Source organism: Ziziphus jujuba, chromosome 1 (genome assembly GCF_031755915.1).
Source record: "Ziziphus jujuba cultivar Dongzao chromosome 1, ASM3175591v1".
Lineage (NCBI taxonomy): Eukaryota > Viridiplantae > Streptophyta > Magnoliopsida > Rosales > Rhamnaceae > Ziziphus > Ziziphus jujuba.
In genome coordinates, this window is record NC_083379.1 from 40,280,639 (window position 1) to 40,302,913 (window position 22,275).

Here is a 22,275-nt window from a genome sequence, read left to right on the forward strand (position 1 = left end):
TTTCTTCTCAATATTCATTGTAATTAAAGGCTCTCTCTGGTTTCTACTCTCTGTCTCTCTCTCTCTCTCTCTATTTTCTCCTCTTCCCTATTGATTTAATGAGGTATGGACATTTGGACAAACTTACCATTGAAAGCAAGTTGCAGTCAAATGCATGGTGCAAATAGTTTTCTAACATCTGGTACTTTTGTGTGTCACTGCTTGAAAGAGAATTAAATAACCAAGTTTAGGCTTTTGGCAATCCAAATTCCTAACAAGGAAACAGGAAAGATACATATTATTATTATAAAAATATACAGACTGCAAGTGTCCTTTATACAAGGTACAAGCTAGCACATATGGAATCATTACAAGGTAGCATGAGAAAGGCTCGACTCGTTTTAGAAGGGCTTCCAATCAAAGGATTCTAAATTCTAACACAATCAGTAAAAATCAGGACGTCACAAACTCTAACCTCATGACTGTACACCTACAAATGGCCATCAATTTGAACGAATGCAATATGTTTCTCCTTACACTCTAACTATTTACACTAATGCTAATGCTAACAACCCAAAAAAACCACCGTCAACATGGACCCCTACACTAACCGCAATAAAACCGTCACAATTCAAGGCATACCAACTAATGTTAGAAAGCCTATACTGTCACTTCCATTACTTCTACCGCTTTACAGCTCTGGCCAGAAGTTTCAAGCATCTCCATGCCTACTCTGCCCTCATCATGGTCATTGTCATCTTTGTCATCACCATCATTACCTTGCATATTGTCAATGTTATCGCAACTGTCGTTGGTGTCAACAAAATCATCATCATGACCACTTTCTTTTAATGATGGTGAGTTATCACCATTGACCCAGTCCATACTCTTGGAAAGGCCATCAGAACTGGCAGATGCAGTTCCATTGAGATTTTCCTCTTCAGCAATATCGCAATTCGTGCTAGCAGGAGCTTCAATACTTGAAGAAGCTAAAGCATCAGACTTGACGTCTTTGCCAATACTTGAGGACAAGCATGGGTTAGTGCCTGAGATAGAAGTCGCAGTTATAGCTGAGATTACATCAGGTTTAGCCTCAATATTAAACCACTGGTCCCCCAACCATTCTCTGGATATTCTTAGATCCCTTTTGTTTATGTTTAAGCGTAAGCTTTCACCTAATGCAACCACAATGAAAACAATATAAGGGAAGGAAAAATTGATATGAGGGATGAAGGATGTAAATCTTATTTCTTTGTATAACAAGCATACCAGGAATGAAAACTTGCACATCATCACCACAATCTTCGACTCCAGTCACAACTCCTTCCCACCAGCCATCACTCCACCATGCATCAACCACAGCTCCAACTTCAAGAGCTAGGTCTGTTTGCCCTTTATCAGGGGCTGGCCGTACTGTTGGGCGTCCTGAACGCCTGATGCCAAGTTTATCGGGCATAGCCAATTTAAAAGCTGGGATCCATTCCTACATGTTTTAAGTGTGTCATACATAGCCACCAAAAATAATATTAAAGTAAGAAAAGTGAAAAAAAAAAAAAATATATATATATATATATATATACACACACACACATACATACAGATAAATCAATCAAGAAGACAAAGCACTTTAGGCTGTTAACCTATGGTCCATTCCCTTGGACCAGAAAAATGGACTATCTTTCCAAGCTATAACCTTATACTACAAATCCAAACCTTAGGTGGGAGAAAAAGAAGATCCTAACCACAATAAAGAAAAAATATTACATTTCATAAAAGAAGAGGGAAACTGTTAAAATTTGCACATCTATACCTCAAGATTGCCAGATCCATCCTCATCTTGCACATCATCATATTGGACTTTTATCTGTTTTCTAGATGCCTGCAAGACTGTACACCTAAACCAGCAGCCTCGGATGCCACTATCTTGGCATAGCAATTCTATCTTTTCATTGGCCTTAAACGGTGGGGTAAACCAAGGCTGACCCACATGCTTGAGGGAAAATAATCTTCCACCTGAAAAATCACAGTTTAAGTTTTGATAAGGTCCATACGTCATCATCTGCCGGCCCCCAGTACAACTTCTCAGTCTTGACTGTTCTGTCCCACTTCTGGTCCTCTTAGCTCCCAGCTTTACATTTTCATTTGGACTCAGTTCATCACCTTCTGCTTCAATCAGGCTATTGCTTATAAACTCCGGCTTTTGGAGGAAAGCAGGATCCAAGCAAGAGAGAATTGGTTGATCAAAATAGCCACGCAATTTACTCAAATCAAAGGGTTTCACCCTGTTACTTCTGAACTGCCGATGACACAGATGTACTTTAGCTAACAAAGCATGAGGAAAAACTGTCAAGCATTTTTCATAATGTTCTTCGGTTAAGATTGTGGCTGGACCATCAACACACTCTGCACTAATGACTTGTGCATATGGTGTGATAAAAACTTCTTTTGGGTGAGGATTTCGCAGCGGAATCACACCCTTCACTTCCTGATTATGATGAAACCACCTCACTCTAACCTTTTTCTGACCCCTTTTGTCTTCATACATATCTTCCAGATAAGCAAGGTAACGATTTTCTCCCTTTGCCATAACAAAAACAAAAGATTGAATCTGGATATCAAGAAGGGAAACATTAGAAGAAAATATCACAAAGTAGAAACAAAAGTCAGATAAACACATTCATTCCATTATTCAAAGAAAGCAAGTGAGCTCTGGACCAAGAGGTGAGGCAATGTGCAATGACAACATATTGATGCTGCATGTGAATAAAATCCTCTCAGGTTCACAGACAAGTAAGTCAAGCTAGGAAGAGATCACTTAGCTTGTGAGGCACATGAGAGATACACCATATCAAGATGCAGCTCGTCTCTTATCTCATAAATTGTGTCTAAATCAGCTGCTTTATATTAACTTTCCAGTTTATCAACTCTGACTTAAAACAACATTCCCCATTTGTGTTTAAATTTCAAATATTTGTCAAAATTTGGAAATATGTTTACATTATGTGTTTCTAAATCCCACGTAGTTAAACTAAATGACCTTAGTTTTATCATTATGCCAATATAAAATAGTTAATTTTAGTTGAAGCATCTTCTTGATTCTTATGATCATTCTTATGCCTTTCATCTTACGTAGAAAAAGTTTCTTTTCTGACACTTGATAGAAAGTAGAAACATACTAGGAAGAACAGCACTTCATGTGTTAGTCTTACTATTACTGGTAGATTCTTACCGCTATTGTTATCCCATTCCTGCAGAATGCTGGGTAATGCTTGAGCTGCTTACCACACATCCATGCAATGCCTGACCAAACAATATCTGAATTGTGTCCTTTGAAATTCTTTGCAAGGTGGCCCTGGACATATAGGTGTCAAAAGGCATCAAACAAGCATTGCAGGCATAAAAAGGAATCAAATAAATACATCAAAAGAAAATTTACCAGATTCACACAAGTATTGCAAAATTATAAGGAATGAAACAAATACATAAAAAGAAAATTTACCGTGTAATCTGGTCCCTGTTTACGTGTACCAGTAACTCTAATCATTTCAGGTAACCCTGAAGCTTGCGATCTATCACGTGTAGGTGATTCTGTAACTAAAACGGTTTTAAATGTTAATACTCCAATTAGAATCCAGCTTAGTTGTTTCTAATATCTGTCAGATAAAATAAATTAATCCACTATAGAAACAATAGGTAACTGTGAGATAAAATAAATTAATCCACTATAGAAACACTAGGTAACTGTTAGATAAAATAAATTAATCCACTTTAGAAACACTAGGTAAACTTATTTTCAGTAATTAAAAAAAAAATTACCTATTTCCCAAAGTAACTAATATCAATATGGATAACTGAAATATATCATACTCATTAACATCCCAAATATGATACACCATTCAAGCATCATTCAACAAATTAATTGCAAAGACCACTCCAACTATATTGCCATTTCTATCCCCCTTAGACCAAATTACAGATCTCATTAATACGATAGTCAAACCTTGCAATGCACATCTTGCAGCTACTTAATCTCAAGCCAATAAGTTGTCACCCATGGCATAATCAATATACTGAAGCTCCATATTGGGCTGATAGCAAACATAATCAATCAAGTTAACACGCATATTTATGATTTATTCTCATAAGAAACATATATGAATTCAGTATATTAGTTCGTAGTACGATACTAATATAAAAGCACCTAAATGTTCAATACATGGAATGGGATTTCTTATTTATTGTGGCAAGCGAACTACCTAATTGCATTTATAGGGCCCAGTTGTGCATACAAATAAAGTTTTTACCAGGAATAAAACAATAAAAGGTTCTATAACAGGTGAAAACAGCTCTTTAAGAAATATAATTACCAACTACCAATTTTTTTAGAACCGTCACATAAAAACCTAATTCCAATATAAAAAAACAAAGGACGAAGCATACCAGACTGATCTCCATGAAGATGCTGCTTTGAAAGCATAGATGTAAGCCAATCCACAACCTCCCTTCTCGACCTCCATTTGAAACCAGCATGAATGTTACTTTCCTTTCCATGAACTTGCAGAAACTCCTCAGCTACAACATAAAACATGTGCCTAACACTCCTTTCAGTGCCCACCACTGCAAGGACGGATTCTCCAGCAGAATCCTTCAAGAAATAGTGAACCACTCGGTTGCCCCGCTCCTGACAAACAAATTGCTCTTTCCATTCCACAAAACAGTTACCATTTCCAGACATTTTGACAGAAACACCAGAAGGAGGGGGTTACCAAAAACACCGGAACCTACTTAAATTCTAGTTACATAGCTGAAATCTGAAGATGCTCCATAAAGATATAAATCTCGGTGAATTACCTAACTATAAAACAACAATCGAGCTCTCTTCATGACAAAAACCAACAATCTTTACATTTACTACCTCAAACTGAGGAACCCACATGATTTTCTACCTAAAATCAAAAAATCTAGCAAGCTATAGCCTGAAATGTGACAAAAATTGACCAGAATCCAGAAAAGCATATGTTTTGGATACATATAAGTAGATCAGAACCCAAAACCTTACCACTAAAAACGACTCGGGCAAATAGCCAAAAAAATTCCAAACTTGGCAATTGCCTTCTAAATCAGCAACCTGGCAACAAATCAGGAGCCTCTTACCATTTAAACAAGGCACAACTAAGCACCATCAACCCTAATTTGATAAACCCTAAGAACCCACATGAATTTTCCACTCCAACTAAAAAAAAAAAAAAAAAAATCAAACCAGAAAACAAGAGGTGGTAGTTGGAAAAAATTACCAAAACCCACCAGAAATCTGTGCTTCCAAGGTCAAAAGGCAGATCAGAAACCCTTTACTCAAGATAAAGTGTGTCAAAACCTGGAAACCCAACAAAGAACAAAGAAACGATTTTGACTGATTTTTCCCAGAGAATCATCAAAGAAATGAAATGGGCATCCCAGCTTAGAGCTGTAGGAGAAGTTTAAGCACGCAAAAATCAGTTTTTGAGAGGTAACTTTCACGGATGAAACTTGGTGATGATGGTGTTGAAGGGGTTCAAGAGAGAAGTGAAAAAGCAAGGCTCTGTAACTGCTTTGGCGGATAGGATGGGTAGAAGAGAAAAAGAGAGAAGACTAATGGAGAAGATGAGCCCAGAGAAAGAGATAGCAGAGAACTTGAAAAGGCCATGGACATGGGAAAATGGGGGAAATTTAACAGAGCCTTGGAAATGTGTATGCAGCTGAGAATGGGAGAGAAAAGATGAACAGCAGAGGAATAGTTGAACAACAAATAAGGGCAGACAATTTCCATTTGTTTATTAATTTGAGTAATATTTCTTCTTCTTTTCACCTTTTTATTTTTTATTTTTTCTGGTTTTTAATGTTTTTTATCTGATATGAAAGATGAATAACAAATAATAAAAAAATCTTTTTTTTTTTTTTTTTTTGGGTTGAATGCGTGAATCAAATAAATGGGCCTGGCAGCCGGGGTATATGGCCCATCCAAGCACAATTTTATTATATTTTACTCTTTTGAAAATTATTTTTGCTTTTTTTTTTTTTCAATGGAAAGGAATTGTTTTGCAGAAAATTAATACTATAATCATTTACTCAATATTCTAATTGAAGTGACTTAATAGTGAGATTGAATTTTTGTTCACCTTCATTATCAAAAAGTATTTTGAAGTTTATTCATCCAAACAAAGCAAAAAAAATTATTTTGAGGTTTGAACATTATATTTTGACTCCACTTTGATTGCAGCTGAAACTTCAAAAGTTGCTATTATTTGACATTTCTTTTTCAAAAAACTAAAGTTATTCTGGAAATATCTCTGCATTCACATGATTCCCTATTCCCCATTTTGTGTATAAATTTGATTATTTGAATCAAACGACTTCTGAGTGCTAACAAAAAGAGGAATCTCTTTAAAATCCTCTATTCCCACGATATTATCACACAACTGCCTTACTAAATTGAATTATTCTAAAAATAGAAGAATGCGAATTCAAAACCAATTATCACTGAAACAATGACTATGTATACTTTATTGAAGCAAAATGCTCAAAATCATACGCATAGCATATCATACGTATGCATATGCATATGATTGTGTTTTACCTTGTAAAGTTGCCCAGTATATGATAAAAGGGTATATTTCACACACACACACAAAATGAAAAATAAACAAAATGTAGAGCCACATGTCTGGACACAGTTTTAGATACTCAAATCAAACCCTTCATGTTTATAGGCTTTTTATTACAACTAGCCTCAACTCATTAATCTTTATCCATCCATGATTCAAAACACTGACTTCTAAAGAGAAATGTGTATTTACAAAGTGGGTTTATGAAATTGAGATGATGGAAACCTTTAATGCTGACATGTTGAGTTAATGGAGTCTGATTTCAAGCCTCACAAATTGGTGATTATTTGGGGATATTAAACATTGCTCAAAACTTACATTTTCCACAGGTATAAATTAGATAGAAAAAGTATCCAAAGGGCATGTGATCTCTTTGGTCCCATTTAAATTGATTGCAAGTCGTCCAATTTGGCTTACGGTCAATTACTTTATATAGTCATTGGGAATCAACTCCATGCAAGTGTGGGTTATTGGTGATCATGACCCATAATGAAGTAATTGCTGCTATGTCAGAAAAAGTGGTTAGACCCTGAAAACAGCTACTCATTCATTTCGTTACAAGGCTACAAGCAAAGGAAACGGAACACATAAAGTGCATCAATCGCTCACTTTAATCCTTGCGTTGCATGGATGGCCTTTTCTTGGAACTATGTACATGTTCCTTGTTCTTGCTTTTATGAGAAGCCAGAGATTCACAAACAAAAAGGTTATTTATTTATTTTTATTTTTTTATGGAAAAAATTGGATTCAATCATGAGAATATTGGATGGTCTATAACCACCATCTTTTTTTACTTGTAAAAAAAAAACAATAATTAACAAGTTGCAAATATAATGATAACCATCATCAGGTACAAAAACTCATAGCAGCTCACAGAAAATGATGGAATGCTGTGAGAATAAATATTAAATGAGGATAGTGAAGTCTTTGTCCCATTTCTGGCAGACAATGGTCAATTTCATGTTGCACGATTTCCCTTATCCAATTTCCCATCTATTAAAAATTTGCAATCCTTAAATTATAAATTTGTAAAAAAAGATACCTACCATCACAAGCAACCTTACTATGGAAAAAGGGACCCTAATTGACAGTTTATGTGACAACTCAAAACCAATCTGAATGGAAATCGGGTGGCAATCCTTTAACATCTTTACCAAACAAAAAATATCATTAAGAGGTAGAACAAATATAAACCTATACACGTCTCCTAATAATATTTTAAATGAGGCCAAATTCTAGCTCAGACACCCGTTATTAAATAAATAAATAATAATAATAATAATAATAATAAGAAAGACTTAATAGAACATATAAGTAAGATGGGTTGGTGTTAATGATTTCACTAAAAATGAAGCAATATAAAAGGAAGTTCATCCACCTTTTAATGCCAGTAGAGCACTTTCTAATTCTAAGGCCTTGATTCAGTACACATCTTAACCGTTGAATTCAGCCAATGGCAATAGAGGATCAAAATCCATAATATACAGCCAAATACACCTCTTCATCATCTACCCACTCTACCTAAGGCAGCAATGAATTAGAGCATGGAAAGAAAGAGAGCTGCAAAACAGTCTTTAGAGGATACTTCAAACTAAAAATATGTACATATTCACATCTGCTTCCTTTGTTTAGGTTAGAATTATCAGTGTTTCTTTACACTGAAGGAAAATACCAAAACGAACACTCAGCCCATCAGAATTTCAGAAACATGTCTACCAAAAACTGGACATTATTAGATGCTCATAACAATATAAAAAAAGACTTCCAAAAAGAATCACCAGAATATTAATCGGATTGTTGAGCATCTAAGGCCAAATTGATTTAAGCCGTTGTCTCTCTCAAGTGCCCAGATTAGGTGCTTTGAAGGCCACTGGTGGACCGTGTGAGTATCTCCACTGATCACATGCCGAGCATTTGTCCAACATCCCACTATTTTCCAAGGTACAGAATTTGCAAGACCAAATTTTGTGTTTACTTCCAATATTTATGGGCTTCAGCGTGCTACAGAGCTTGCACAATGGAGCTAATGGCTACAGCAGTCCATTGCAACACGCAGAACATTTATGATAGTTAGGAAGGCAACAATTTGAATATATATATATATATATATATGTATTGTAAGTTGCATGCATATTAAAATGAGCAACGCACCCATAAATCCTAAACAACCATAAGATAAAGTATGTAGCTAGACAGGATATTCTGGAAAATTAAAGCAGACCTAGGCATGATTACAATATATAGCCAAAATGAAAAAGACAGACCTTCATCATGAAACATAAAAATAAATACTTACTGGATTCAACAAAGTGCATACTTCACACTCCCATTGAGCAGTTTCTATGGTATAATGCGTATCACAATTAGACGTGGACTTGGAAGACGAAGGACCAGATAAACTCATAAAAGTAGATTCTGGGTGGCAATTAGACTTTGAAGATGAATTTTCTGATACTCGACTTTTTCCTTTGGATCTCATATTAGGATCTTGCATGTAAATAGATTCTGAAGAATCCATGGATAAATCTATAAAGTTAGATTTTAAGCGGCTATCTGAAGTCTGAAATGAAGAATTACTATTGGATTCATGACTTCTTTTTCGAGATATGGGATCCAAGTCACATGCACCTGCACCTTGCTCTGTACGTCTAATGTCCGGCAATTTATCAGGGCTACCTTCTCCATCCTCAGAAGCTTCACAGGATGCAGATCCGCACCAGATATCATCCTGTAACCTCCTTTCTGCAGCCATTGCAGCAGCTTGTATTGGACTAAGTCCAACCATAATTGTGCTATCACCGCCAAGACGCTTAGGTCCAGATGGTAGTAGAGATCCCAACTTGGCTCTCTTCTCTGCAGCAGCAAGTGCAGTTGTACGAAGGGAAGAAATAGAAGGTTGACGGGAAAAGCCACCCAAACGCCTCCCAGGAAGATCAAACCCATATCCAGTGCCAGTTATTCCCTTGGCTATCAGCTCCTCACATTCCTGTGTATTATTAAGACCATGTATATAAATTAACTCCGAAAAAAGGAAACATTTGAAACCATCAAGCACAAATTTCCCAACCTAAAACCACTTATGTACATTGTTTACTGAACTGCCTACTCCAAAAATGGGAACCGGGTTTTAGGTTGTCCAGCCCCAGGTCAGAGAAGCTCTAGAGATGAAAGATAGATGTGTCTCTAAGGTCCTAACTAACACCCCAGACCTAAACAATATTCCAAGCTATATTTTACAGTGCAGGAAATTATTCTTATATTAAAGAGTAAAGACCAATTATTAAAGTTTCCAAAATGAATGTGCAAGGAGTAGATAAAGTATCTTATGCTTAACATTTTCCATTGTAGTTCTACGATCACTAGTAAAGTAATCTTAAACAAATACAATTTCAGTTCTTACTCCTCATCAATAAAGGCAAAATCTCAATAGCATTTTTGAAAACTATAATCCTTTCTACAATGACAACATGCTCCTTACAAGAACCTTCAATATGGCTGCAGTAACTTATGCCACAACAAAAAAAATGCCCTACACCATGCCATAATGGTTCTCTCTAATTTATGCATGCCTACAACCAAATCATATTATAAGCAAAATTTCAATGCAAATATAAACAACAATGCTAAAAACATAAATAAATAAAGGAGAATTATAAAAGACCTTTCTAAGGAGAATTAGAAAAGACCTTTCTAAGTTCATCCCAAAGGTTATAGAAGCTGGCATTATGAGGACCATGAACATTGTGACAGAGCTCATGAAGCATAGTGTCAAGAATTTGATCAAAGGGCAAGAAATCCGAATCCCTGTTGGGCCTTCGAAGCCTTAGCTGCACATGAGCACCGCGTCCTGCATTCTGTCCCAGAAGAGCCGGATGGCTGCAATTTTATCATTTGGCAAGCAAATAAACAAAATCGTGATACACTGTTGAAGGATAAAAAAATCAACATAAGAGTCCGAAAAATAAAGTACAAAGCCGAAACAAAAATTAAAAATTAAAAAAATTCATTTTTTTTCTTTTTTTTCTCTCGTCCACTTTCTGGGCAACCAAACAAGATATAAAAATGCAAACTTGATCGTAATAAAAATAAATAAATAAATACCAAAATTCAGAGAGAAGCTTGACCCTCCATTTATGTTTGCGCATAATGGGTTGAACCTGTTTTGCGATTCTATCGAGAAGCTTCTTGGCTTTGTCCTCCCCAGGCTTTTTAAGGGCCTTAGTTTCCCACACCTTGTGAAGGTCTTCCACCGAATTCATAGCTCTGATCAATTTTTTTTTAAAAAAAAACCCTTCAAACTTGAAAAAAAAAAAAAACCCAATACACAGTCAAAGAGAAAAGTGAACATTAAAAACCCAATGCAATGGCGATCAAAATGTGAATATTGGAAACTAAAAACAAGAACAGAGAAAGAAACCCACCTTTGGGGGGAAAAAAAAAAACAAAGTTTTTTTCCTGGGAAAGTTTTGGAATTTGAAATCAAGGATCAATCCAAAAAACCACACGGCTTCAGGCTTGATTGGCGGCACTTTGAAGCTATACGCACATGTGGGTTCTCGAGGTGCTTTGAAACGCCGGTTTCCCTTTTGATATTTATTTTTGTTTTACTCTAATTCATCAAAGTAAAAATGTATTATTTTTACCCTAAACCATCTGACATGTTTTTTATATTACATTCTAAATTATAATTTTTTTTCATACCATTTTAAGTCTGTTCGGACTACTTAATTTTTGTAACAATATTTTTATTATTTATTTTAATAATAATAAAATTAAACATTATTGGAGAATTTAAATGAGCATAAATATGATTAGTTTTTATTTTTATTTTTAAAAAAATTTAAAAGCTTGAATAATGCTAATAATTTATTTTTTATAGATAAATTAATATTTCTAAAGGTTTGAATTCAAAATTAGAATTAATAAAATTATTTCAAATCAAGGGTATAATTATTTTTGATTACATGAATATTAATAACAGAGTAAATGATGGGATTTGATGTTTTAGTTCATGAGTTTTCTTTATTCAACCACCAGTCAAAAAAAAGTTTATAAATATGAAACATGCTCCAATGAGAAACGGACCTTTCTCACGCACCAAAAATTTCATTATGGAAATATTTCTTTTGAATATCTTTTTAAAAAATTGTAGACTTTCGTTTCCTTCTAGAAATTTTGTATTTTTAGCAAATCTTTTATTTTATTAGTGAATTAAATTTTTATCATTTTCATTACGAAAATTTCATTTTATTAGTTCTATTTGTCTAGGTATTAAAAGAACTTTTAAGGTTGTTTTATCTTTTGCAATTTTAATACTGTTTGGTATTGGTAATTTTTGCGCAGTTAATTTTGTATGTTTTCTTATTTAAATTTTCTCGAAAGTATTATAGCTTTTTAGCAGTGTTGGAACAAATACCCAGCATAGTCCAATCAAGCATTTTTTTTTTTTTCCGGATGAGTTTGATGAAATTAACTGCATACGAACTATATAAATTGGTTTTATCAATTTAAAAGAAAACCAATTAAAAAAAACTAGATAAATTGGTTTGGAAACAATTTTAGTATGTATGATTTTATTTTTGTGTTACGTGTATGACTATAATTTAATCAAATTCAATAGAAAAAAATAGCATAATTTGTCTTAAGAGATACAAAAGCAACACTTTAGATGGTAAAGTGCAAAGTGAAAAATATATCATAATTTTTTTTTGATAAAATGATATTAATTAGAAATGTTACTTTTATAATTCCAAAACAACTCTACACATTTTATTCTCAAATTCTTCATAATTTGGATACCACTTGATGTAACTGAATGTTGCACTTAATAAATTAGAAGAATTTTAGGTAAAACTAATAGTGATAAAACTTTATGAAATTTTCTTTTTTATTAGAATGCTTTTGAATGAAATTGATAGATCCAAAAGCTCCATCAAATTATTCAATTATGAAATTCTAAACATCTCTTAATTGTTCAATTACATTTTTTGGAACATATTCAAATATATTCAGTTTTATACTTTTGAATGTTTTTTAAAAATATCTTTTTAATTTGTTTGATTGTAAACTTATGGATAACATTAAATATGTTCTGTTATATAATTTTGAACAATAGCAAAGTGTTTAATTTTAAACTAAAAAATAAATTATGAAGTTTCATAGACCATGATCCAAAAAATTAGGGACGTGAGTAACCAAAGTGAATATTATTTTAGTCGCATGTTATTGGTAAACAACAAGAAAAATAAAAAATAAAATAAAATTTTCGAAGCAAAACAAATCATTACAAAATAAAAGAAATAGATACATTTTAATTTTTTATGTTTTTTGGGTTTCATGATTTGTATAACCGTTTTATATAAAGTTCTAATTTATGTTTGAATGTAAGACTAAGAGATTTGAGAGGAAGAATGAAAGTAAATATAAAATTATTATTCAAACAAATTTAATTATTAAATATTTTTAATAATATTTTAAATATAAATAACAATATAAATTACGTACTAAAACTGACTTCCAAAGAAAAAATAAAAAATAAAAAATAGTCCTTGGCTAGGTTTGTTATGGCTGCATACTAACTCAGGGTGTACTAAAAAAAACTCTTAACTCAATTCCACTTTCTGGCATGGACCTTGTTACTTATTAGCCTAATCGATCTCTTTTTCTTCCAACTTCCAAATCCAAACCCAAAAAAAAAAGTAAAAAAAAAATGCAGAGAGTATATTATAGATCAAGAAAAAAAATTGTTCGTGATATACCAATGGAGGTCCTGGAACATATATTGTGCAGACTTCCAGTGAAAACTCTACTCCAATTCAGATCCGTGTGCAAATCCTGGTATGCAATCATCACTTCTCCTACCCTTATTTCCATTCATGCCAATTGGTTTTCCAACAATCAATTTGGATATTTAATCAAACATCGGGGACCCGAAATCTCAAGTTTAGATAAATCAATGTTTAATCTGATAGAGAAACTTGAACTTCCTCATCATCATCTCAAATCTTTTGAATTCAATTTGGTTGGTTCATGTAATGGTTTACTTTGCTTGACAAAAGAGTTTGTGGCAAACAATAAGTTTCCTAGTACATATATATGGAACCCTTCTATTAGGGTTTGCAAGGAACTTCCACTACCACCTCTACAAATCATCACTTTTATTGATAAAAATCTTATTAGCTATGAATGTGCTTCTGGGTTTGGTTTTGATGGTCAGACAAATGACTATAAGGTTTTCCATATTGTTCGTGCAAAATCAAATTTGGAAGATTTTGTTATAATCAATTTGGTTTATTCTAGTAAAAATCAATCATGGAGAGTGGTAGAGGCTGCACATGATGATTATGATCAATTTGCATTTCCATCACCATATATTGGGTGCCGTACATCTTTTAATGGTGCTTTTCATTGGATACCAAATTGGGATTCTAAATCAAGATCGATCATGCGGTTTGATTTTTGTGATGAAACTATTAGGAAAACAAAGCTGCCATTAGCTAATAAGAATGAAATAGTGATGTGCATTGGATCACTCAAGAACTCACTTGTTGTGTTCGTTTCCGATGCTCTAGATGGGAAATTCTGGACTATACCATGCAGAATCAATACATGGGTGATGATGAAGAAAGGCGAGATGACAACAACGCCATGGATTCATCAATTTTCAGTGCCAATTGAAGCAGGACTCGCATGGCCGCTGAATATTGGATTGAATGGTGAAAATTTATTTTTCTTGAAATTTTATATGATGAAAAATTCCAGCTGGTCTTATCGACTTGGTATCTATGATAATGAGAAGAAAAAAATCAGTGAGGTGGATACTCATATTCGTGGGATGTTTACTTATTCAGAAAGCCTATTCCTCTTAGGAGAAGAGACCAAGTACTAGAATATATCCAAAAACTTTTAGTATCAATACAAATGAGATTTGGATTTTTTATGGCCATTGAATATTGGATTGAAATGATGAAATTCTATTATCTTGGAGTTTTATGAGATGGAATTTTTTCCAAGTGATCTTCTCGACTTATTGGTGTGTATGATAATGAAGAATGGAAATCAATGAGGACACTCATATTCTTGAAGATCTCGATATTCATGAGATGTTTAAGCCAGATGGAGATATTTTCCCACCTCATGTTAAAAAGTATTTTTTATTATTTATTTTTTAATATTTTCAAATGACATGACATTATATCATATCAATGGGGGGTATGAATATATTGGAAAAAGAAGATAAAAGATTTAATCTATTTAAGCCTATTACTTTTAGAGGAAGGGGCTGGCTAGAATGTGTGTGTCTTTATTTATTTATTGAAGCATCCATTTTTTTTTTTCTTTTTAATCATCTTGTGCATGTTTATTTTTCATTATTACAATTTTAAATTAAAATATTATTCAATTTTAAAAAAAAAAAGTGAGTTTATTTTAATGTTAATACGAAGTTTAAACTTTCTAAAGGATTTTTTTTTTTAATCATAAACTCTCTAAAGGATAATACTGTTTAATATGAAATAACTTTTCTAAAATTTATAGTATTCTTTTTCTTTTTTCTGGATGGCATCTTCGTCTTAATCATAATTATTATGCCTTTTCTATATATATATATATATATATATATATAGAAAATTATAGCTAATGACCTGTCAAATGTTGAAATTGTCAACTAAGTAATTTTTAACACTTGGCAGTTAACATAATAAAGCTGTCTATATATATATATATATATATATATATGTATATGTATATATTAAACTATAAATTTGATTATTAAATCATAAATTTTCTTGAAGTTTTTGTAAATATAAATAATAAATGCCTCATAAAAAATTATTAAAATATAAATGTTAAAATTTATTTTAATAATAATTTTTGTTATGTGGCACGAACTAAGGAACATAAAAGGTGAATTAACATTATTTTAATATCAATAATATACTTTCCAATTTAAAGATTAATTTTACGTATGTTTAAACTAATGGGATTTATTGTTATAAAAAAGAAATTTGTCATTATTATGAATATCACTGGCGATATCCATATGTCAGTTGTTAACTAGTTTTTCACTTTCCCATGTACTAATTTAGTTTTTAAAAAGTTAAAACTAATTTAATAGCTAATTACTAACTAACACATAAGCAAGACTTTCATTGGTAATATTCAAGGTGACAAATAACAATGCTCACAAAGCAAAATTTAGATCTACAAGTTCCATAGAAATAAATAAATAAATAAATTAAGTCCTTTTTGAAATCATAAAATTCAATTTAGTAATGTATGCTAGTATTATTCAAATTGATTACACAGAGATGAATATGTAGAAGTAAAATTGCATGAAAAAAGAAAAAAAAAAGATTAATTAATTAGATTTTTAAATTAAAAGGTTTAATGCAAAATAAGAACCTTAAACATTGTTTTCAAATCTTAAAAGATTAAAAAAAAATAAAAAATAAGTTGACTTATTTATAGACTTAAACGATTAAACAAAACTAATATAGAAAGATTAATTTTCTAAAAAAAATTATAAATATAAGTATATATTATAAAGAGGAATTTGGCCCTTTCAACCCTTGAAATGGTCCTAGGTTGCCCAACTTTTGATTCAAATTTGTATTTATTCTGTTTCCCTTTTCTGTCTCGTTCTCTAAGTTAAAAGAACCACCAGTTGCATGTACGTCAAGTCAGCCGGCCGTTTGAACTTTGAAAATCTCTCACTTTCTCCTCCTTCCACTGACCATCTGCTCCGCCGGCCTCGGCATCAAAAAATGCTTTGTGATACAACAACCAAGGTCTTAGAAGATTATATATTGTGCGGACTTGCAATGAAAACGCTTCTCCAACTCGGATATGTTTGCAAATTCTTAAATGCAATCATCACGTCTCCTACATTCATTTCCATGCGTGCCAACTGTTCGGCGAAATACCAAACTGGATATATAATCAGTCATGGAAAAGAACGCGACGAGATAGGTCGTTTGATTTCTTAGACGAACTGGAATTTCCTAGCAATTTGAATACCGATTGGTTGGTTCATGTGATGGTTTACTTTGCTTGACATAATAGCTTCAAAAGGATGACAAGTTTCCTACAACATTTATATGAAACCCTTCTATTCGACTAGTCAAGGAACTTCTACCTCCGCACTTCATCATTAATATTCCTTATCTTGTTCGTCGTTATGGTTGTGTTTCTGGGTTTGGTTTCCACAGTCGAACTAATGACTATGAGTTTTTCCATAGTTTTATTGCTAAATTTTGTAATAAAGTTGGGTCACTCACTCAAAACAGATCCACGTTCATGGAGAAAATGATTATGATTATAATTTTTACTATTACGGTTATGATTATGAATATGATTACGATTATCATTATAATTATGCTTATGCTTATGATGCTTATGATGATTGTACTTATGAGTATGATGGTGATGACTGCACATCTTTCAATGGTGTTTTCTATTGGTTACCACTTACCAAGTATACAGTTTCTTCTCCAAGATTGATCAAGTGTTTTGATTTTTTGTGAGGAAACAATTCTAAATATATCAGTGCCAATAACTGTAACTGAGAATCACGAAATTGTCTTGTCCATTGGATCGCTAAAAAAACTCACTTGCTCTTTTGTTTCTGATGCTCCACCATGGCTAGGACCATTTGAAATCAGTGCTTGGTTGATGATAGACATATAAGAAGAGGAAATCAATTAAGTAGCAATTATACCTATTTTTCACCCTGAAATCTGTTAGCAATGAATTATCTAGCTACAATGATACTAAGAATTCTCTGGCAAAGTCTTTTCATTTGTACTATTTATCCACCTAGACATCCTGCAACACCTAATATGTACTAGAATTACTTTGGTATCTCTTCCAACACAACCTATAAGTGCAAAGGAAATGAATGGCCAACATAAAGAACGAACATAACAAAGGTTAATGCCTTATTTGGAATTGAGGTTTTTCACTTGGTTTTCACAATTCAATTCCAAATAGGGCATTGACATTTGTTAAACCAGGAAAAGAACAGAACATCATGCAAACCAACTAGAAAACCAGATGAAAAAACTTTCAGCATTCGAAACTCTGTTCTCATAAGCTGTTTCAGTCAGATCCATGCAAGGAACACGCTAGCCAACAAAATATATATCAACATCAAACTAACTAGCACCTAAATTGGAAAGAGATATGGAGCAGAATAAGCAAGAGCAATCAGATAAAGCACTTATTTACAAAGCAAGCCAAAGAATTTCTATGGAATTTTCAAAAAATTCAAAAATGCAAGTTACCTGGCTAAAATGATAAACTTCGAACTACAAGTCCTCTCCAATTCAACAGAAGCCATGCAGGTCAAGCTTGGCATTGCAAGCTCTTACCTTCATGCTGCACTAACAAATGAGAATTCGATGAATCATTAAAACAGTACACAAATACTTGGATTTTTTTAGCTTATAGCTTGCACCAAATAATATGATCTAACAAAGCATAAGAAACTCTGTTTAGTTTCTTTTTCCCTTGCATTATAATATTGTAAACCTTGAATATATATATATACATATACATATACATATAATATACTTTTCATTAACGAAGCAAAAGAGAAAATTTCTTTCCCTGTAAAATTTTCAAAATAGAAGAAAACAAGTCTTGGAATGGATATAGATAAAAATGCTATGGTAAAAATTTAAAAACCAATCTCATAAATTATTAAGTAATAGATAAAAATAATTACTAAAAAATAATATTAATTGTTTAAATGTGGGATCAAAATATTAATGAAAGGATTGCTGTTGGGTTGAACAATTATGAATTCGGGCTTCAAAAGAGGGCACTGCGTGGCTCCTTCAATGTATTCTTCAAGCTGATGTATGTGCTCTTGTTTCAATGCAATGAATATATTATATTTTGGCTTCTTTTTTTTTTTTTTTTTCATTTTTTTAAGTGACACATAGGGTAAGTGGGTTGTCCTATATAGATTAGGAAAAAGGTGATTTAAATTTGGTTTCCATTCCCTTTCCCTTTTCTGTCTCCTTTCTCTAAGTTAAAGAACCATCAGTTGCTTGTACCTCAAGTCAGCAGCCGTTTGAACTTTGAATCTCTCACACTATGATCTCCTCCTTCCACCTGCCACCTGCTCCGCCTACATCAAATCTCAACTGCTCCATCTGAAAAAAGACAGACAGACAGTCGCTCAGTTAAGAATGCTGTGTCATATACCAATCGATGTCTTAGAAAAACATATACTGTGCGGACTCTCAGTGAAAACGCTTCTCCGACACAGATGTGTATGCAAATCCTTGAATGCAATCATCGCGTCTCCTAGATTTGTTTCCTTGCGTGCCAACTGGTCTTCAAAACACCAAACTGGATATTTAATCAATCATTCTGGATGCATATATCGCATATAGAAGATAAGTCTTTCGATTTCTTAGAGAAACTGGAATTTTCTTTCGATAACATTAAATTCAATCTGGTTGGTTCATGTGTTGGTTTACTTGACAAAACATTATCGCAAAATGTCGAAAAAATTTCCTACAACATTTATATGGAAACTTTCCATTAGAATAGTCATGGAGCTTCTACCTCCAGAGTTCATATTTTGTAATCCACTTATTGTTAGTTATGGTTCATTGTCATGCTTGGCGGGGGAAAAAAAAAAAAAAAAAAGACATTTACATACATAAAAGCCTTTCGTGCTCCGATCAATCAATCTCCACTGGTGGATTGCTCTCAGCACCACAACCTCTCCTCTATACAGATCAATCTCCAGTATTTGGATTCTTTTCACCACGTTTACAAGGAAAATCAAAAGGAACTACAATTTTGGAATTTAATATTCAAACTCCATGTCAGTAAAATACAAAAATAAGCAGAAACTTAGCTAAGTCTCTCAAAGGTTGCTGAGATATATATTTGAAAATCCTTCAGCAATTGCTTTCCAAACCGTTCGTCTTCTGTGAAAGCTAGAAGCATATGATCAACATATGCATGGATGACCATACTTATTTTTTCATTGGATGGCTCGTAGAATTAGGCTTTACAAATAAGGTCCTTGCTTCAAAACGTCTAAAATTAATTCATCAACAATCTACATCACAACCATACAAATCAAGCTCCAGCTGTACCTTAAAACATACCAAACAAAAACCAAAACAGCTTTTACAATATCAGGACTCCTCCCACACGCATATCTTTTTCACACTCTCTGTCGGATCAAAAACCAGTCCCTCATCCTCTCTCCACAAAAGTATACTTCTACAAGATCTATGTCAAGATCGAAGCTTCATCCCATCCCATCGCAGATCTACACCAAGTATTCCTGAATCCATCTCCATCATATCGTCCTTGCCAAGCCAAGCCATACCTTCAATTGTACGAGTAGAAAAACAGTAAATTATCCGCAGTAGTATAATATACTGATCGAAGGGCAAAAATGTAATGTCCTAAATTATTGAAAACACTTCTTTTTTTTTTTTTTTTTTTTTTTTTTTTAAAGAACCTTCAGAAATTAAACGATAAATTTGTAATTTGTAAGTTAAATTTATATAATATCATATCAAATACTCATTTTAACCTTTTATTTTTCATTTCATATGCGTTTTAAAATGAGGATAATCTTGTAATTTTAGGGGCCAAAAATTGAACATGCTTGGGCTACTCCGGCTTTTACATGTAGTTATAGATATAATTACATTTATAATTTTTTTAGAAATATAAGATTTTTAATCATGTAAGATTTCTTTTTTTATTAAAAAAAAATAGACTACCATATTAGTTTTAGACAAAATAAAACTAATATAAAAGTCTAACTTGTTAACAAAAACCTAAAATAATTAAAAAAAATTATTTCTTATAAAAATTATAATATATATTTTTTTAAAAATGGCCTTTAAAAAATTGGAGCCGCGTAGGATTAGGATTTAGTATAGGCAGCAACAAAAGCATGCATAGATTATTAAAAATGGTGCTTGTTTTTGCTATTTAATTTGTATTTTTTCTATTTCTTGTTCTCTAAAATTAAGTTCAGAACTGCCTTTTGATACTTGATTGATCCCACTCTTGAAGATCAAGAATGTTTTGTGATATACCAGCTGGAGATCCTAGAAGAATATATATTGTGCAGACTTTCAGTAAAAATGCTTGTCATACTCAGTTTTGTTTGCAAATCAATTTACATCGATTGTTAGACATAATTTAAGATACATAATAAATCTACACCTTAATAATTTAAATTTTTAAGTTTATTAGTAATTTAATTTAATACCAAACCTAAAAGTTTTAGACACCTAAGTTCAAGTCAACAATTATATAGATTAATTAACACTTATAAGGATTAAATCTACAAAAATTTTGACTATTAAGTAACTTATTGTTGTTCAGTTTTTATTATACATCAATCATTACATAATAATTTTGAAGTATATATATTAAATATATTATCTAGTAATTATCTAACTTAGTTAATAATTTTTTTATTAAAAGAAAATTAGTTAATGACAAAAAAGTTATATAACTTAATTTACATAAGCAAATGCTTGTAATTTTGTGAAAATTACCTTTCGATTTAAAAAGCAAAAATTATACTATTTTAATTATTTTTAAGATTAATAAAAGTATAATTAAAGCAAATGCTTATAATTTTGTGAAAATTACCTTTCAATTTAAAAAGTAAAAATTATACTATTTTAATTATTTTTAAGATTAATAAAAATATGATTAAATTGAAAATAAATATGAATAATTATGATAAAAGACATCTAAAATTTGTTTTGGTAAAAAGTCATATCGGAGGAATATCAAAAATACAAATATCTGTTTGTATATATATATATATATTAAATTGTTTAGACAGAGGAAACTTTCATTAATATGCTTTTCGGACTGGTTCTTAGATCTCAATCGGAGGCAAATTACCCTCTCCTCAGGACCCTTTTACCCAGCCAACTAACTACCTTATTACTTCTTCTTCTTCTTCTTCTTCTTCTTCTTCTTTTTTTCCCTTTTTACATTATTTGAATGTAGTATTATTATTTTGAAAATTAATTACATATAACTTATGGTTAGAATGAGCTTTGCTAAAAAGATGAATGGAGTACATCTCACCTTCCCAATATAACTCGTAAATGAGAATATTTTAAATTTTTAAATTTTTTTCTATAATCTGTTTCAAAAAAAAAAAAAATCTTGTTTATGATCAAATTAAACTTTTAATGTGTTTTCTCAAAAAAATAAAAAATTATTCATTATAGTGCAAAGAGGTAAATATATGAACTTTTTCTATTTAAATATAAGTCCACAATAGAAATAATAGGATTTAAGGTAGGAGCAGTGGGGGCCGATCAGTAAAGTGCTAAGAATTGTAATAATAATGGGAGTCTAGTTCTACTTAATAAAAGCATTCGACATAAGACTTTGGAATTGGTGTAATTCATATTTGCCTTTGAATATGTCAATCTAATTGTTCATGAATAATAAGAGCCACAAAAAAAAAAAAAAAAAAAATTACCCATATTGGTATGAGAATTAAAAACCATTATTTCTTTTATTAGACAAAAAAAAAAAAAAAAAAGGTCTCATGACAGTATTATAAATTTTAAACCAATGATCCTGCACTATGCGGTATTGCAACATAGGATAGTTAAGTATCAAATATAAAAATTTA

At 32.1% G+C, this 22,275-nt stretch overlaps 3 protein-coding genes across 6 annotated transcripts; 1 reads left to right on the forward strand and 2 right to left on the reverse strand.

The window, feature by feature from the left end:
* Positions 1-251: 251 nt before the first annotated feature.
* On the reverse strand, positions 252-5,796 carry LOC107434541 (uncharacterized). 3 transcript variants are annotated; one of them, XM_048474718.2, is made up of 7 exons: positions 5,284-5,796; positions 4,420-5,107; positions 3,479-3,573; positions 3,209-3,331; positions 1,790-2,587; positions 1,249-1,462; positions 252-1,154 (listed from the first exon to the last, which is right to left on the reverse strand). In XM_048474718.2, the coding sequence occupies exons 2-7, from the start codon at positions 4,712-4,714 to the stop codon at positions 640-642; spliced, it is 2,040 nt and encodes a 679-aa protein (XP_048330675.1). In that variant the 5' UTR covers positions 4,715-5,107; positions 5,284-5,796; the 3' UTR covers positions 252-639. The 3 variants fall into 3 exon arrangements, with proteins under 3 accessions (XP_048330675.1, XP_048330674.1, XP_015901510.2); XM_048474717.2 differs by having other exon boundaries at positions 5,274-5,796; XM_016046024.4 differs by having other exon boundaries at positions 3,479-3,567; positions 4,420-5,795.
* Positions 5,797-7,905: 2,109 nt separating this feature from the next.
* LOC107434516 (uncharacterized) lies at positions 7,906-11,199 on the reverse strand. Of its 2 annotated transcripts, none has more exons than XM_048467528.2 (5): positions 11,042-11,199; positions 10,722-10,918; positions 10,307-10,496; positions 8,917-9,606; positions 7,906-8,650 (listed from the first exon to the last, which is right to left on the reverse strand). In XM_048467528.2, exons 2-5 carry the CDS (start codon positions 10,877-10,879, stop codon positions 8,459-8,461), a joined length of 1,230 nt encoding a protein of 409 aa, XP_048323485.1. In that variant the 5' UTR covers positions 10,880-10,918; positions 11,042-11,199; the 3' UTR covers positions 7,906-8,458. The 2 variants fall into 2 exon arrangements, with proteins under 2 accessions (XP_048323485.1, XP_048323486.1); XM_048467529.2 differs by having other exon boundaries at positions 10,722-10,911; positions 11,042-11,194.
* A 2,130-nt stretch (positions 11,200-13,329) lies between these two features.
* LOC112490712 (F-box/kelch-repeat protein At3g23880-like) lies at positions 13,330-14,508 on the forward strand. Its single transcript, XM_025071025.2, has one exon. It carries the CDS (start codon positions 13,330-13,332, stop codon positions 14,506-14,508), a length of 1,179 nt encoding a protein of 392 aa, XP_024926793.2.
* Positions 14,509-22,275: the final 7,767 nt, after the last annotated feature.

Coding starts and splice junctions, on each gene's coding strand:
- LOC107434541 (XM_048474718.2), bottom strand. CDS start 4,714: ATGTCTGGAAATGGTAACTGTTTTGTGGAATGGAAAGAGCAATTTGTT. Junction 3,574..4,419: donor TCTTCATGGAGATCAGTCTG/GTATGCTTCGTC, acceptor AAACCGTTTTAG/TTACAGAATCACCTACACGT. Junction 1,155..1,248: donor TGTGCAAGTTTTCATTCCTG/GTATGCTTGTTA, acceptor TGGTTGCATTAG/GTGAAAGCTTACGCTTAAAC.
- LOC107434516 (XM_048467528.2), bottom strand. CDS start 10,879: ATGAATTCGGTGGAAGACCTTCACAAGGTGTGGGAAACTAAGGCCCTT. Junction 9,607..10,306: donor TTTGGGATGAACTTAGAAAG/GTCTTTTCTAAT, acceptor AATAATACACAG/GAATGTGAGGAGCTGATAGC. Junction 8,651..8,916: donor TATGCACTTTGTTGAATCCA/GTAAGTATTTAT, acceptor GGACTGCTGTAG/CCATTAGCTCCATTGTGCAA.
- LOC112490712 (XM_025071025.2), top strand. CDS start 13,330: ATGCAGAGAGTATATTATAGATCAAGAAAAAAAATTGTTCGTGATATA.